Here is a 17,666-nt window from a genome sequence, read left to right on the forward strand (position 1 = left end):
CACGTGCGTACGTAGAAGACAGAGATAGATGTGCAGAGATAGATGTGACAGAACGATGTCCCTCTCTGTACGGAATTACGCAGTTAAACAGCAAATGGCACATAAACGTCCACACTGGAACAAACATACACCATAACTAGAGAATTCCTTTACAAAAACAAATATTTACAACCCTTCTTAACAAGGATTTGGAGCACCTGTTCGCTTTCTTTCTCTCGGAGATGCGTGGGAGACATCCCACTGATGGTGCAAAGACAACTGAGTTGGTCGCGGAGGGGATTTAATGTTTGGTATCATGGTGCGAACAGGGAGAAGAGGGTGCTTCTGTCTCTTGTGCATGATAGCGCACACTTTCCTTGCTACAAAACGCCGGTCAGAAGAAAAAAACGTAGTAGATAGCTTTCAAGTAAAATAACCGCCAAAGCTTCGCGTATCTTTCATACCAACATATGAATTTCCTGCCCAAATACATTAGGAACACTCTCGTTTATCTCATGAACATCTTTCTAGCCCTATTAAAACACGACATCCAGGCAAAGGATAAACGTTCGAAGATTCGATACTATGTCCCGTTATTTCGCAAGGAGCAAAAAAGAACGTGGTGCTTAACTTGTTATTTTAAATACAGTGTCAATCGTGAAAGGGTTATTAATGTAGTGATTTTTGTGCTTTTAGTAAAAAATAAAATAAACATAGATATGAAGCGATACTTAACACAGCACCGAGAAAGAATTATGGGAGGAATTAGTGAACACAGGTTATACGTACCTCAATAGCGTGTCAATGTATATCACATTCATTTACAAAAAGAACTGTGCAGTAGAATTAATTGCTATTATCTCTGCTCAGAAGAAGCTCTCTGGAAAATATTGAGAAAGGAGTAAAGGAATTCTTTTCGCTGTCTGATTTACAAAGCTGATATAAGTTTTTCCACGTTCATGTTGTGTAAACTAAATATTCATTGAATAATTGCTTTACGAAACTTATATTATTTTCCGTATTCTTTATGTGCTAACTAAAATTTGATCTACTGATTCGCTACTGCAACACTTGAATTGCTGTTGATTTTAGGTACTCAACGCACTGAGGTACAAGTGTATTACTCAACTATACTTGTAAACAGAAGTCAAATTGCGCACCTAATATTATGTTGTACGAGTGATTTGAAATAATAGTTTTAGTGTAACCCACCCGGGTAACGGCCAGAGCGCCAGCAGTAGCTGAAATAGAGATGCGTATACAAATGGTAGCACGACTGAGGACGGTAGATAAGCAGGTGATAGAGCTTTGGTAGAAACTTTCCTGACGATATATTTTATACCTATGAAGCTTCCCCGAAAATGGCGTAAATATTCACCTCAAACCCTATTCAGATAATATTTTCACAACTACCTTCAGGTGTGTGTAACTTCCAGCGGAACAGTTTTTCTTTTTTTTACAATCAATGTAGCAGAAAGCCGAGAGGGATAGTCATAGCCTAAGAATCACATACTCATAGGTCAATGAAAAGTACCTATTGCTCATTTAGCTATTGAATTGATAGCAGAGCCTCCGCGTTCCCATCAATTCCGGCAAAGAAAGTCATGAAGTTACAAAAACCTCGAAGGAACCCCAATGATAGCTCACAAATCTCTCTAAGGTAGCTGGCAAAGCAATTGTGTGCAATTTACTTTGCCGTTTCAGGTGACCGGCCGTAAGAAAAGCACAATTTGAACGTAATGTAACATTATTCCACTTTGTCCTTGGTGCTGGCGACCAACATAAAAAAAAAGAAGCTGCAGCAGGAAGCTCAGCGCAACTCGGCGTGCATAAAGTGTGCAAAACCTGTGGCGGCTTTCATCACGACTATGTCTCCTTGCCACTTCGCTGTCCGTAGCACAATTGTGAGAGAGAAGCTCTCAAAATTTCTTTCTTTCAATGCCCGTCATGGGAGAGGAGGATCGTTACGTAGCGTCAGGCGAGGTGTATAAAACACGAGGAGCGGCATTTTCGTAGCCACACTCGCAGTGTAACTACAGTGGTGTACGGAGAAGCAAGCGATCACCCATTTGTGGATATGATGTCTAAGGTAGCGGTGGAGTGACGGTTTCTTATGCTTCTCTAAAAAGAATATAACCTCTTTGTCAAACTTTGTTTCCAAGTAGAGATAACAGCATCAGGAAGCGTGGCGTAATACGGTTATATATTACAGGTTAAAAGGATTGCTTTAATTTCCACAGTTATACTTATAATATTGAATACCATATACAAGCTTGTAGCAGTGCGTGTCTGCGTGGGAAGCCATATTGTGTTGGAAAATCTAGTTGTCTTCATTAAAGTTTTTTTTAAAAGGAACAAAAGTACTTAGCTAGAGGGTAAGCGTATACTAAGCGTCTTCGGCAGAAATGAACTTAGACACATGCTGCAACTTGCCATGTTACTGCTATAGCTTTCAGAAATCATAACACTTTGGAAGTTTTCAAACACTATATTAAGTCAAGAGACAGGCTGAAGCTTTCGTTACGCCTATTGAACACGAAAGGGGTGAATGGCAACAGGCGTTCGTATTAAAGAATAAACAACTGCAATCGTGTGGTAGTCCAACCAACAGAACGCGCGATTGGTTATTGGTGTATGCAACGATACTGATGCTAATCTTATCCAATGCAGGCCCCTGTGTTTCTCGCCTTTGTCACCCTTGTTAGAGCTGGAAACATCTTTGGCGGTGGCCAGCAGTATGGGTTCCAAGGCGCAGGTTTTCAAGCCGGCAGTTTTCGAGGACCACTGTACGCTGCGGCTGCAACTCCTGGTGTCTCCGCTGCTGGTGCCTCTTACGTACGTCATTCGACCTTTGCTAGGCAGGACTCGTTACATCACGTGGAATTGCCAATTATTTTTACTCACGCTCTAAATATCGAGCCGCTGTTATTCGACTACGAATTTGGCCGCATGTATTTCGCTTCGGAATATTCATAACTTACTGTTGTGCAGAATGAACAATATGTTAATTGAAACGAAAACAGGGCAGAATTTATGCTACCACCAGTATTTACTATATTGTATTACGGAAAACGGCGATCACAACGACTTGTTATTTAAAACTATTGCACCTTTGCTGGATATGCATTGTCTCTATGGTGCATCGAACAAGCCTAGTAATTGAAGCACCCCTTGCACAAGGGAGTGAGTGAGTGAGTGAGTGAGTGAGTGAGTGAGTGAGTGAGTGAGTGAGTGAGTGAGTGAGTGAGTGAGTGAGTGAGTGAGTGAGTGAGTGAGTGAGTGAGTGAGTGAGTGAGTGAGTGAGTGAGTGAGTGAGTGAGTGAGTGAGTGAGTGAGTGAGTGAGTGAGTGAGTGAGTGAGTGAGTGAGTGAGTGAGTGAGTGAGTGAGTGAGTGAGTGAGTGAGTGAAAATTTTTATTGAGCCTTTCAAGAGTTTCGCGGTTACGAGTTCTCTGTCGTCTTCATCTTCTTGTTCTGGCGACTTGAGGCTACTCTTCAGCAAGGGTGGGCCCCTATTCCAAGGCTCCACTGAATCGTTCTGCATCGCTCGCGTGCTGCACTAGGGCCCTTTGGGCCGTGAGCTCGCTGCTGGTGAGCCGACTCTCCCATTCCTCCGCACTCGGGTGTTCGTGTTTGTGGAATGCTTTGTTGCGTTCGCACACCCAGGTGATGTGGTAGAGTGTAGGTGTGGCACCGCACCAAGGGCAGGTGGCCCTGTATTGTGTCGGAAACATCTTATTGAGCATGTGTAAGTTGGGGAAGGAGTTTGTTTGTAGTCTGTGCCAGCTGGTCGCTTGTAACAGTTTTCTCAACTAGATGAAATACAGGTTGTCTTTTTGTCTTTGTTGGCAAATTATTTACATATTGCTCAAGGAGCTCCAGTGTTATGATAAGAAAGAATCTGGTAACAATAATAAGTAGTAATAGTTCTATGAACACTGTCATTGGCCGCAAGGAAACACAAACGCGCCTTCATATTTTCCCAGTTTGATCTCATCAGCTTCATTGTAGTATATCGTACGATTCCTGTTTTTTTAATTCGTACTTCTTTTCAATCCATCAGCCTCCCCAACCGTACAGCTTCGGGTACCACACTGCGGATGAATTTGGCACCCAGATTTTCCACAAGGAACAAGGGGACGCAAGCAACGCAAAGACTGGCTCGAACGGTTACCGCGACGCAAGCGGCCTCTTCCGCACAGTGAACTACGTGGCCGATGCGAACGGATTCCGTGCCACTGTTGACACCAATGAGCCCGGCACCGCTCCGGGTGCCAGCGCAGACGCCGTGTTCAACGCTAACCCTGTGGCGGCACCTGCCGCAGCGGGCGGTCGCTACGCTGGAGCGGGTGGTCCGTGGGCTGGCTAGACACGTCACTAGTGGTATTTACGCACATGTCCAAATACTGGAAGCGTTCTTTGTGCCCAAAAGTCATGTAAATATGTTTTCTGGAATAAATGAGCCAGCCATAAGCGCTTTTTAAGATGTAATTCGACTATTGCATAAAAAGATGGTCGCCTGCACATTTTTCAGACACATGTGATATGCCAAACTTCTTGCGGCTATATGTAGCAATTATTGCGCGCTCCGAACCATAAAGGGGTGTAACACGCGTATTGGCCATGACTATGGCCACTACGTGCCACCTGGCCAATGCCGTTGCATGTGATGCGATTTTCGTAAATTAATTTGTGTGTGCAAGATTAATGAAAGTAAAGAAGATAACATAATCCTTTCGGGGCTATTTTGTCCCATAAGCGTAATTGCTAGCTACCTTGCTTGCATTTCCTTCTTTGAAAACTCTTGCTCACTGGCTATGGCGTTGGGCTGCTAAGCAGGAGGACGCGGGATCGAAACCCGGCCACGGCACCGGCAACCCCATGCGCATGGCATTCCCATGCGCATGGGGTAGCCGTGGACGAGTTTTCGGCTTATAGGCGACAGACGGACGGACGGAGGAATCGGCTAGCCATATGCAGCTACGCTGTGAAAACAATAGCAATGTAATGAAATGGGTGCCTAGTAAATACAATTTCATTTTTCATTTCAAGAGAAACTGTTTCACTCAAAGAAGCAAAATGTCGAGCACGCATGTGTTTCACGCTTTTGACATGGTTTCGTTTTGTTTGGAAAGGGTGCTCATTTTTAATCACACTGTAACTGCGCACGCGTTCAGAGATTAAGCGTAAAACCCATTCTACATCTGGTTGCGTTATAGACCAACCTATAAATATTGCTATGTAATGTCCTTTATTTTGGCTTTATACTAATAGTAAGATGCTATTATATGGTAGTGATGGTAAAGGACACAGTAGCGAAACTGCGAAGGACGAGACTAAGTGTTATTGGGCGAACCTCTACCCACAAAAATAGGTACAGACAAAGCACAAGGATAGCGACGAACGCAGTCGGCGATCGCTGAAATCTGATCTGTGGGTCAATCGAGTGAGCCTTTATACTTGAGTCATGGAAGATTCCAGATTATACGCTAGTGGCCACGTCTCTTTCAGAAAGTGTTACACAATTCGTGTCCCGCTTACAATCAGTTTACACGAGATTTGGTGACAGCGAATAGTGCCATGGATAACCTTCAATAATCTTCCGATATATGCAGGCGCGTCCTGCACCAAGCGATAACATTTGTTAGACTGTGAAACGTGGTCACCCGATAAGGACAAACAAGTACACGTGTCAACAGCCCCCCTCTTAAAAAAACAAATGAGAACACCGTCCCGACGCTACTAACACGAAAGCGAGAACTACCCATAACAAAGAAAAAACATCAACAAAGAAATAACTGATACCCCTGACACGCGGGCACTCTAAAGTCCTTTAGGTAAAGGGACTTCTACCGGAAAGGCGTTCAAGTGCAGTGACACACGACAAATGAGTATCTCCTTCACGGCAAAGTTCCTTTTCGGGAAAGGAGATTGCTCAACTACTTTTCGAGCGGAAAAGGAGTTACACTCGCACACAGCGTGCACAACTCGTCAATAGAAGAAAACCTGCCACACAACTACGGTGCCCATAGGTATTCTTTTTACCTTGCGAAAATGTTTTAATTGTTAGCGGTAATACAATTTGTCGAATAATGCAGATTTCCTCTAGCTATACTCTCAAGCGCTCGCATAACGTCGCTAGTGCCGCCATGCTGAATTCCGGCAGTGTCGTCGTCGTTTGCTGCGCGCATGTGGTGTGTTCACGTCGCCAGATGGAGACTGCACAATCAGCGCCCGCAGGAAATACCCAGAAGAAACCACAGTTGTTGGAATAACATATTGAATAAAACGCGTTACGCCTGCGCGCACAAAGGAAGGTACGACAGAAACGTGGGCATCATCAGAATAAACAGCACGCACAGCAAAACACCGGCTGCACATAGTTGCTGGACCAAGTTAAATGGCTGCTAACAACGCAAAAACGCGAATAAAATAAACGACTATAAGCATTATTAGCCATCAACAATAAAAAAAAAATTTTTTAGGTTCTACAGTAGCTAAGGGTAATTAAATACGCAGCCTTTTAAGAATGTTTTCTCTCTTGTGGCTTTAACAGCCAGCGCTATTTTTCTTGCGGCGTTCATCCGAGGAACTACCTAAAGAAGTTCAGTGCGGTGTCGTGTGTCATCGGCGCAACTCCTTTCTGCAAAGGGTCCTTCAGGGTAGCAAAAGGGGTTTACTGGAAAGGACTTTAGTTTTGCCCGTGTGTCAGGGGTATGAGAAACTAAGTCGCTAAATTCGTCAGCGATCGCACAAAGACTTAAGAAGCACCACGTGGATTACTTCTGGTTGGTTGTGGCGCCGATATGATGGCGAAATGTCGTCTGGCACGATTTCATAGTCAGGTGCGCCAATGCGTCGGGTGGTCTTGTAGGTGTAAAGTCCTCGTTGGTCATCGCAATCCAAACCGAAACACGGTGGCCGGGCTTGTACTCGACATAGCGTAGTCGATTCTCTGCTGGTACTTGATGCACAGGCGGGCGAGCTATCGGGTTTCGGCGCGCTAGAGATAGGCATAGACGTTGACCTTTTGTTGATCGGTAATCTACGGCAGCGTAGCGTCAAGAGTCGTCGTCGAGTTCCTTCCCTAAACCAGTTTGAACAGCATGATATGTGTTCTTTCTTGCACACCCGTGTTGTAGGAAAAGGTTAGGTACGGAAGGATGGCGTACGTCCCACCTATTTTGTTCGATTTCGACATACACCCCAAGCATGTCGGCGAAGGTGAGGTTCAGCCGCTCCGTAAGACCATCCGTTTGCTTTTGGTAGCCAGTTGTCCTCCTGTGGCTTGTCTGGTTGTATTGTAGAATGGATTGGGTGAGCTCTGCAGTGAATGCCATTCCTGTATCGATGAAGGACTTCTAGGGCACCATGTGGCAGAAAGATGTTATCGACAAAAAATTTAGCGGCTCCAGCAGCACTGCCTTTAGGCATAGCTTTTGTTTTGTCGTAGTGGGTGGTGTGGTGGTAACACCACATCGTAGACAATGTGGTGCTTCCTATGTTCCCGAAGGACAAGAAGCTTGCAGCGCAGTGGGTCATTGTGGTGAGTAGAGAGAATTTCGTGCCGACGAAATCAACTGTGCTGTGCTCGGCATATTTCCGCGACAGTGATTATCCTCGGAGCTTGACAACAAAGCGGGCAATCGGTATTCCAATTCTGGTGTTCCGGTGTCCACATCGATGCACTCGAGCAATGCTAACATTTGCAGCCATGAACGTCTGCTAACAAAGTTTTAGCGTAGCTGGATAGCCTTACGACCGTAGCGGAAACGCGCTGTGGCTAACGTTGCTAGGCTTGCCTAGCGACATTCGACGTACGGTTCCAGTTACCGTAAAGTTACCGTGTTTATTACATGGCGGTGCTAAAACTGCCTTATATCTCTATGTCAACACTAGCATGCAGCACGCATACCTATTCTTGATAGAGCCACAATGGCAAAGTCGTCAAACCATAGTCTGAATATTGCACATAAATTCCCCCTGGCCATCGCGATCTGGATGTGAATGATAAGCAACTCCCATGACTGTACGTCGCAGCACTGTATGCGCGCAGTGCAACGGGGTACTTGTGTTCGCGATCGTGTATCAACACGCTAAAAACCACCGAACTTTAGACCAACAGCGACAAGGTGCTTGACATCGCGGAGTTGCCCTCGTGTTTACAAGCTAATGCGAAGTTAGTGCTTCGGCATTCTTCCAGCAGCATGTTCCCAGCGACACTTTAGCGCGTTTTTTCTCCTGTAATCGCAACGTGCAGCTACATGAAAAAACATACATACCAGCTAATATTTTCAATGCGCGAGAAGGTGCACACCCCATTCTCGCTGTTGGCGCACTCAACATCGTCGTTGCCGCCACCGTTTTCTGTATGGGCTGTCAGTTCGGACATGTAAGGCGATAATACAAGCTGTCCGAGACAGCGAGAACATTCCCTCATGCTTACAACTCATCTGTGAAGCCAGATCAGAACAGCCTGCTACGCTCTAAAAGGACGGCGCCGACCGGTGATCTCTGTGAATGACGTCACAGCGGTCCCGTCCAATCACGGGCAACAGCGGCATTCGCGCGATGTTCTGAGGCGCTGGTGCGCGTTTTCAAAAACCAGCCGCTTGCGTTTGTTTCCGCCATTTTTAAACTAGATATTCTTGTTCAATTGACTCAATACTGTAGAATGCCGCAGGGAACTCTTTTTTTTTCGAAAAGTGTTTCAGCTTCCGTTTAATCAACAGCAGTACACACAACCGCTAACAGGGCGACTGACAAGGCATTGGCATGCCAACTGATTGACTCCGCATTTTGCCAGGACCAACACCTTTAAATATTCCTTGTTTCTACGCACAATAACCGAATGGAATTACTTGCCCATATCGCTTGTTATTAACGCTGAAAGCATCGAATGTGTTCACTGCTAAACATGAGGCAGGTGAAAAATGTTGTTTCCTTCCTCTTTATCTTGTTTTGGTACAGTGTTTTTGAAATTCTAATTTTTTATTTTCTTGAAATCTTGATATCGTAATTATTTTGGTATTTGTTGTTCTGTTACTCACGTGCCCTTGCATTTCCTTGTTGTTGTTGTCTTTTCCTTTACTTCTGCACCTCCTGCAAGGGGAACTACATGACCTGCAGTATTTTCTAAACAATATAAATAAAGCATGTAACCATCGCCCGATTTCCTTAACCAGCGTTCCCGGTGAATTGCTTGAACACATCATCGTTTCGAACCTACCCAGTCATTTGGCATCTCATAATTTATTTTTTTAAAGCAAGCATGGGTTCACAAATGGATTCTCATGCGGCACACAAGAGAATTTGCTAATGATCTATTCCGTAACGCTGATGATATGCATGACGACTGCATATTCATAGATTTTTCAAAGGCATTCGACTGTGTCGGCCAATGTCACCTTATGAGAAAATCTTAAAATGGCAGAAAGCTGAACTAGTTGGTAAGGATTCATTATGCAAAAAAGATCTGAGGCGTGCTGACAGGAAACAGGAGCTGAGAAGTGGATAACACGAACGCCGACTGTCAACTGAAGGGATCACTAAGTCGAAAAAAAAGAAGACACAAAACTCCCCTGCGCAAGCTCAGGAATGGTATCACCACGTGTCAGTCGGGTACATGTGCCGGTCTACCTGAGAAATAACTGTTAAGTCACTTAATCTCTTCCTCATGTAAAGTAATCGAAAGCTGACTCACGCATGCACTTCCACCTTTAGAGATATGCCAAGCCTCTACCATAAGACGCGTATAATTATTCTTCAGCCTTTACAATATCGCGCATTCATCTAACTCTGGCGTGAAGTTAAAATGTTCGCAATGTAGGGAAAAACTAGAGCGATGCGCCGGTGAACGGCCTTTTATGTTCCATTACCCTCTGATTGATACACCATCCCATTTGCCCAACGTAGAACTGGCCACAGCTAAGGGGATATTCATATACCACCCCCATACGACAGTCAGTAAAACTGTTGTTCTTCTTGTGCTGCACTGGACAAATATCTGTTGTTTTTTGGCATACCTATAATGGTAGAAGTGCATGCGTGAGTCAGCCTTCGATTACATTAAATAAGGAAGATATTAGTAAGATATTAGTGAGGAGCAGTTGCTGGAATTAGGCCATCTTTCGAATATCTATCTACCTTTCCACTACAGTGCTGACGACTACGTGGTTCCTGCTGTCACCGTCTTGCGCAGCCTCCTTCCGCGTGCAGCTGCACTCCTGTTTGAACGTGCTGCTAACTGCGCTTCCCCCTAGAGGCCACTGCGCCTACGTTGCCTGACCTTAGGGTGACAAAGATGATCTACGGGACTCACGACTGCGGCTCTCCTGCCTGCACGTGCTGCCACATAGCGCCTCCCCCTGAGCACCACTGCGCCTGCGCTTCCTGGCTTGAAAGGGGTATAAAAGGAACCACTGAGGCACTCGGTCCACTTGTGGGCAGCAGTCGCTGGAATTAGGACATCTTTTGAATATCTATCTACCTTTCCACTGTAGGTTGTTTTTTTTACGTTATTTTTTCCCATTTTGTGCTTCTGCCTGCGGCTGCTGCTCACTAGTGTTCTTTTGTTTATTGCCTGTGCTATATAACATGCCTTCAAATGCTGAACTGGCTACAAACATTGAGCAACTTGAATCGCTCCTTAATAGCAAACTTGTTAACTCTTTCATGAACTTGCTTCTAAAATTGCAAAACAGCTTGATGACCAGGGTCTTGCTAACCTTACATCTCTGGCTGACCGTGTGCGTCACAAGAGTGACCAGTACGATAAAGTGCAGACAACTGGCAATGAATTGATAAATTCAAACAAAGACTTGAGGGCTGAAAACGAAGCGCTCGCCAGGAGGATTGCAGCAATGGAACAATACAGCCGGCTGAATAACATTAAAATCAAAGGCATTCCCTGTACACAGGGCGAAGACTGCGCTGTGATTTTGAACACAATTGCAGAAGTTGTTGAATGCCCCATTTTATCGACAAACATAGACGCAGTTCATCGTGTCGCCAGCAAGATACCAGAGAAAAGCATCATCGCTCTTTCTGTTCGCGTGACAAGAAAAACGAATTCCTTCGGAATGCTCGGATAGCATGTTTGCGTGCCTCTCTGATAGGTCTGACAGGAAGTAATGATAACGCTATTTACGGCAGTGAACACCTGCCCATTGACGACAAACGACTATTCAGCAAAGCGCTGGCCATCAAAAAAGAAATGAAATGGCGTTACCTTCGGACCGAGAATCGCCATATCAAGGCGTGCATGACAGATGACAGCAGGGTCTTCAAAACAAGTGCCGAGTCAGATCTGCGCATCTTCACGTAGATATAAATCCCAACATTTGTCATTTTCATAATCCGTTCTTGACAACATTTCTCTATGACATTGCTGTCAAAAGTAGAAACAAAATCGTAGCTCGCTGGTTCTAACTACTCTTTACTACACATCAATGCGCAAAGTTTATCCAAAAACTGAGATAGCATTACTGCCTTTATTGTTTCAGTTGGTCATTCCTTTTCATTTTTGTGCATTTCCGAAACTTGGCTTGACACTTCTGATGGTAATTTATATGGTTTTCGCTCGTTCCATTCCGAATACTGCCACCGCAGTTCGGATCGGCATGGCGATTCGGCTATCTTCATATCATTGAAAATCGAGTACGAACGTACGCTTGACCTGTGTTTGAACGTATCTAAATGTGAATCACTGTGGATCGAAACTGAGCTGTCACCTTCTAGCAACCGCAATGGTCTAATAATTGGTTGCACTTATCGCTCCTCATCTTCATATATTCCTAATTTCTTGCTCAACCTATCCACAATTCTTCATAACGTTTCAGCTCAAACTCAACGGATTTTAATAGTTGGTGACATTAACATCAATTTACTGGATACTGATAATAGTTCAGTATTATCGTATAGCGATTGTTTTGTTGGATTCGGGCTTGAGTCTTTAATTACTTCTCCTACTAGATTTTACGCTTCTCGAACTAATACTCTTCTTGATCACGCCTTCAGCAATATCACACCATCTCCAAGTGCGAGTGTGATTGACATGGCTATCACAGATCATCTTTCCATTTTCGTTACCTTTGTTACAGAAAACCTTACTATGACACTAGTTACTTTACATCCAGGTTCGACCGGGACAACTTTGTTAATACAATAAATGGTACCAACTGGTCATCAATTAGTACTCATTTCGACTGTAGGCACTCGAAATGTTCATCTCATTATTTTTTAAAGCTGCGTTCGCTAGCACTACAATTGTCATATGAAAAAAAAATTACCGACGATTACGTTACTTCCTAATGTGAAATTTGAGCGCAGCAAATAAGCTGTTTCACCTTTTCGATGGATTGAGGCAAAGAAATCGAGCAACACATGTATGCGCTATCACAGAATTTTTTTTTATTTTTCACACGTATTCCTTTAACAAAGACTCCACTAACAGTTCTTGACAGTCATGAAGGAAGCTTTGTGGTCGGAGAAATAGACTGATATATGTTCGACTTGGTACACAAATGCTTGATTCTCAAAGACGAGATCTATACAAGTGCCTCGCGAGGTTGTCACAGCTGTGGGACGCGTTACGAGCGAGAGGAACGGGATGTTCTCCCGCATAAGTGTTAGGAAATTGCTGTTTGTCTTTATGTCAACATTAAAGTCCCCCACTACTAACATCGGTGTTAGTAGTGGGGGAGCAGCAGCAGCAGCAGCAGACGGAGGACTTCCATCGGTCGTCTCGCTCATGGCTCAGAAAGAACTGGCCGATAATTTCGCAGTGGTGAACGGCAGCGGCAATTTCGGCTCGGGCGGTGCACATATACAGATCCGCCGCCACCGATCTGGCTCTCTGATTGCCACCGCACAGGGCGAACGTCAGCGGCAATTTCGGCTCGGGCGGTGCACATACACAGATCTGCCGCCACCGATCTGGCTCTGTGATTGCCACCGCACAGGGGTTGCATTGGAGGAGGAGCGAAGAAAGGAATTAAGTTCGAGCCGGCGCTTTGACAACCGGAGACTCGCAGGAAGAGGGGGGAGGGGGGCGGCGTGTACACCCAGCGGCAAACGATGGGGGCAGAAGCGCGCGCAGCAAGCGGACAACACGATAAAGGGAGGAGGGAAGAGATAGCAGCGACTGACTGATGCCGCTGACGCCGATAGTGAGTCAACCCCAGCTGCGGAGTTGGTTTCAGGGACAACGCCGCCGATGCCGACACAAACAATATGATACCCTCGCTTCCGCAGCGCTAAGAACCAGGTCTAGCCGTGGGAAGGTGGTCACGTATTCGTCGACGTGCCGGGGCCTACGTGAAATAACCGGTGCGTCGGCAACTGAAGAGCACCCTATCCGCCACACAAGAAGAGGGGGGGGCACCCTTTCCTCCTCTTTCTGCATGGCGGCGACGGTGTTCTATGCAGTCACGTTATCTTGACTCTCTAGCGGCGTCAGCGGCATCCAGCGGTATCAGTCGGTCGCTGCTAGCGCTGGGGGGATGAAAGGGGGGCGGAGCTGGTTACGAGGCCGACGACAACGCCGACGACGACGCGAAACCCAGGAACGGACGCCAAAGAGCTGCGCTCTAAAAAAAAAAACAGCCTAAATGTCCACGTAATCCCTGGATAACAAAAGGTTTGTTAACGAGCATGCGTACAAAAGATCATCTTTACAGAAAGATAAAAAATAGCCGTTGAATGTGAATCTAGCACATCGCTATAAAAATAAAGTTCCAAGTGTTTTTGAATGTGTATGCGTGTATTCTTTTGTTTCCAAGTTGTTCTTCAGCCACTGTGTCTATCTTAGTGTTGATGCTTCTGATGATGTTAATGCTGAACATGAACCCTGCACTCTGTATTGCTTTTTTGTTGTTACCGACCATTGTATATGCAATGACTGCACCCCCCCCCTTATGTAATGCCCTAAGCCAAGGGCCTTTAAGGGTAAATAAATGATGATGATGATGGTGAAGAGGCTACTCAGAAAATCAAAACGGCTTTATTATGAGAAAGAATTCTGCAAAGCTAAATATATTCAAAAAAATAATGGCAACTTTTCAACGACTTCTTGAATGCATCCCAGGCTAGTAGAACCATTGATAAAATAACTTATAAATATGACACTTGCACTGCATCGTCTTGCATAGCTAACTTATTCAGTGATTACTTCCATGAAGTGTACAGCAATAGCCCGATAGCATCTTCCTATCCATGTAGCCGTTGCAGTTATACATTCTGTCTTTTTCCCGTCACAGCCGATGAGGTCTGTTCTGCTATATAAATCTAAAGAACACTTGCCCAGGTCTAGATAATGTCTCTGCCTATCACTTAAAACTTGTTGCCCCTTGCATTGCGGAAACACTAAGCAGCATAATTAATATAATTTTTAAATGCGGTGCCTTTCCTAGTTCGGTTAAGAAGGCAAACGTAATTCCTGTCTTGAAAAAAGGTGGTAAATCTCTGTTGTTTAAATATCGCCCAATCCATGTTTTGTCCTCCATTAGTAAACATATCGAGAAATTATTTCTGGAACGTATAAACAGTTACCTAACAAAGTTTAAGTTGTTAAAATCTTGCCAATTCGGTTTCCGTCCCGGCAGTTCGACGAGCTTAGCTCTTATTGCATTAACCGATTACATAAGGTGTTCTATTGACAATAGTTAATCTGTTGGCTCACTATATTTAGATTTTTCCAAAGCTTTTGACACTGTCAATCATGCCCTTTTATTTGACAAACTAGAATCTTTAGGTATAACATGTCCAGCTTTAACTTTTCTTAAAGATTAGTTACATGAGCCTGAGCAAACACTCTGTGTAAGGGGTGCTTATTCCGAGTCGAAAGTTGTTAATCGAGGGGTACCGCAGGGCACAATGCTGGGACCCTTGTTTTGCATTTACATTAACGACTTACCCGATCTTCTTGACCTTTGTAATGCTATTTTGAATGCTGATGATACCACTATTTCCATGTCTGATAACTCTTAAGCAACTTTACTCCTTAAACTGAACAATGAACTAGAGAAAGTTGTTGAATGGTATCAGGTAAATCATTTAATTTTAAACCCTCTCAAAACGCAGTTCATGCTATTTAAAGCAAGGCTGAAGATCGTGCTGTTTCCCCCCGAGTAACTCTCGACTGTCACCTTATTCCTGCAGCGGACTGTGTTTTGTTCTTTGGCATTACATTAGATTCTCACTTGAAATTTACTAATCATATTGCGTTTGTTTACCAGAAAACAGCTTTCGGCATAGGAGCTCTCATAAAATCATGTAAATTCTTTTCAGAACGCGCATTATTATCCTTATACTTTGCGTTCATTCATGGTCATATCACCTATGGTATTGCCTCATGGGGAAACACTTATAACTGCCACTTCTCGTTTATTCAACTCATACAGAACAAGGCTATTCGCATAGTCACCAACAGTTCCTTTTACTTAAATGCTCTACCGCTACTCCCGGCGAACTTTATACTACCTGTATCAGGCTTGTTTAAGTATCACCTCAGTATTCTATTTTTTTAAGTTACTTAACAAGCAGCTTCTTTACGAATTTGTGGAATTTACGAAATTACTCACTATTATCAATCACACTAGGTTTGTGCATATTTACAACATTTTATTACATAAATGTAACACGAGCTATGGGAAAATGGCGTCCTCGTTTTCAGCATTAAAAGTATTTAATGATCTACCCCATTCAAATAAACTAACGTCATGTTTAAATATATTAAAACATGAGTTAAGATTCTTTATTTCTTTTTGTAAATACTTTCATATGCTATAATATGTTCTCTGTATAATTATGCTTTTTGATATATGTAATTTTTCTCTTTCCATTGTATTGCATTCCGCGCACTTTTTTGTTTTCCTTGTACTTTTTATCTTTGCTGCTTTAACCCACGTTTTGTAGACATCTTTTTTTTTCCTTTTTTAGAACCGAGGGTCTTGTTGCAGTCATTGACTTTGGGACCCTCGTCTGCATACTATTTGTTGTGTACTCATTGTTTTTTGAATGACGTATAGACTGAAACTGGAACTGAAACTGAAACATATCCTGCTCTGTGCACATATAAAAGCCTAGGACACATTGCGCTGTCTAAAACGTGATCTTCCCAGCACGCCTGCAACTACCTGCAAGGTCGCCTACTAAACATTCGTGCTGCCTTGGCTAGAATGTGCATCAGCCATCTGGCCTGCACAGCAGGATAGTATTATAAAATCCGTCGAAGCATTCCAGAATCGAGCTGCACACTTAATCGCCCGATACTATTACAGACTACCTACTATAATAAAAAAAAGCAAGCACTTTCACTTCCCTACCTAGAATCTCGTAGGCAAGTTTCTTTAATGTGCTTACTGCACAAAATAATACATTCACCATCAAACTACTCTTCCTCTTCTAAGACCACATCACTCCTCGAGCCGTTTAAGCAAGAGTACATGCTTTCAGCGTCCATGTCACAGTACGCACGCGTTGAACAATACCGCTTTACCTCGCCATTTTAAAATTGAGAACAAGCTTCTTGATTCTACTGTAAGCATACGTGACCCAATGATTTTCAGAAATGAACTAACCTCATTCGTTTCCTAATAGACTTGTCGTAATTTGAGTGCTATATCAAGTGAATGAATCGCACCTCTCTTCTTTAATGAAACCATTTTTCATTGTATAAGCTTCGTTTTCTGCTTATATTTTATTTTATATGAAGTATATTTCTGAAGTGCTATTCTTTTATGTATATGCACGACCACCCCTACACGTGTACGTCCTCATGTGCCTTGTTCGATGGTCCTTTCGTCGCCTTTAATATTTATTCAGGATAAGCTTTCGTATGCAAAAGTTAAGAACGTTACTATGCTTCGTACTATTTACGTGTGGTTGTTTATTGCTGAAACCACTCTCCCGCCCTTACGAAATGTTCCAGACCTTGGAACCTATGAGCTATATGTATAGACTAGGGGCCATTCAAAGGCGACCTCAGTTTTTTGAATAAGACCCACCAGAGTGACTAAACTTCATGGCGCCCTCAGTAAAGCCTGGGTCCGGCCTCTTAAAGGACGCCCCATTAGGTTTCCATAGTAAATTTTGGTTAGACCCTGAAAGTTCGGAGGCGCCGCCCATGGAATGTCCTGTCTCAAATAGAATACACATTTTGTCATTACTAAATGAGACAGGAGAAACGTTTAAGGTTGTGTTGTTATTCCGCAAGCAGGCGAGTGTTGCTTCTGACAGAGAGAGAGTTACTCTATAAGCTACCAGGTGTAGTAGAGTTGCGCGTAGGTCCACCTCCTTGCTTAGCGAGCTACCAAAGCCATGCGGCGAATCTGCGCTCCGTTACTGCAGAAGACACGCTAGCGTATTTCCAGCCGACCATTCGCGATTTTCGGGCGATTTCACAACACTTGTGAGCAGCTTTCGCACCTAACTGCAAATAGAGCGTGTCAGGAGAGCTCACTAAATAACATAGTCCACTTCACCCCCCCCCCCCTCCCAAGAAGAACGAAAGAAAAACACTGCTCTTCTCAGCGCCCTCCTGTCGAAGGAACTGGCGCATCTCGCAAGTAAATGATGGCAACCATGTAGTTGTGATCCCTCTCGTAGTGTAACATTACTGTGACATGATCTCCTCTCCCTGCTGCTTCTTTAAGCCGCTGTATATATTGATGTGTCCACAATAAAATA

At 44.0% G+C, this 17,666-nt stretch overlaps 1 protein-coding gene across 1 annotated transcript in view; it reads left to right on the forward strand.

Annotated features, from left to right (window-relative positions):
- The first annotated feature begins 2,036 nt into the window (after positions 1 to 2,036).
- The window catches only part of LOC135911880 (uncharacterized), a 58,867-nt gene continuing 43,237 nt past the window's right edge, over positions 2,037 to 17,666 (forward strand). The window contains exons 1-3 of the mRNA XM_070531737.1: positions 2,037 to 2,068; positions 2,650 to 2,814; positions 4,042 to 4,334. Coding sequence (XP_070387838.1) covers positions 2,057 to 2,068; positions 2,650 to 2,814; positions 4,042 to 4,334 — 470 coding nt within the window. The 5' untranslated portion in view covers positions 2,037 to 2,056. The remainder of the gene's footprint in view (positions 2,069 to 2,649; positions 2,815 to 4,041; positions 4,335 to 17,666) is intronic.

The sequence above is a fragment of the Dermacentor albipictus genome, chromosome 1 (assembly GCF_038994185.2).
Source record: "Dermacentor albipictus isolate Rhodes 1998 colony chromosome 1, USDA_Dalb.pri_finalv2, whole genome shotgun sequence".
Classification (NCBI taxonomy): domain Eukaryota; kingdom Metazoa; phylum Arthropoda; class Arachnida; order Ixodida; family Ixodidae; genus Dermacentor; species Dermacentor albipictus.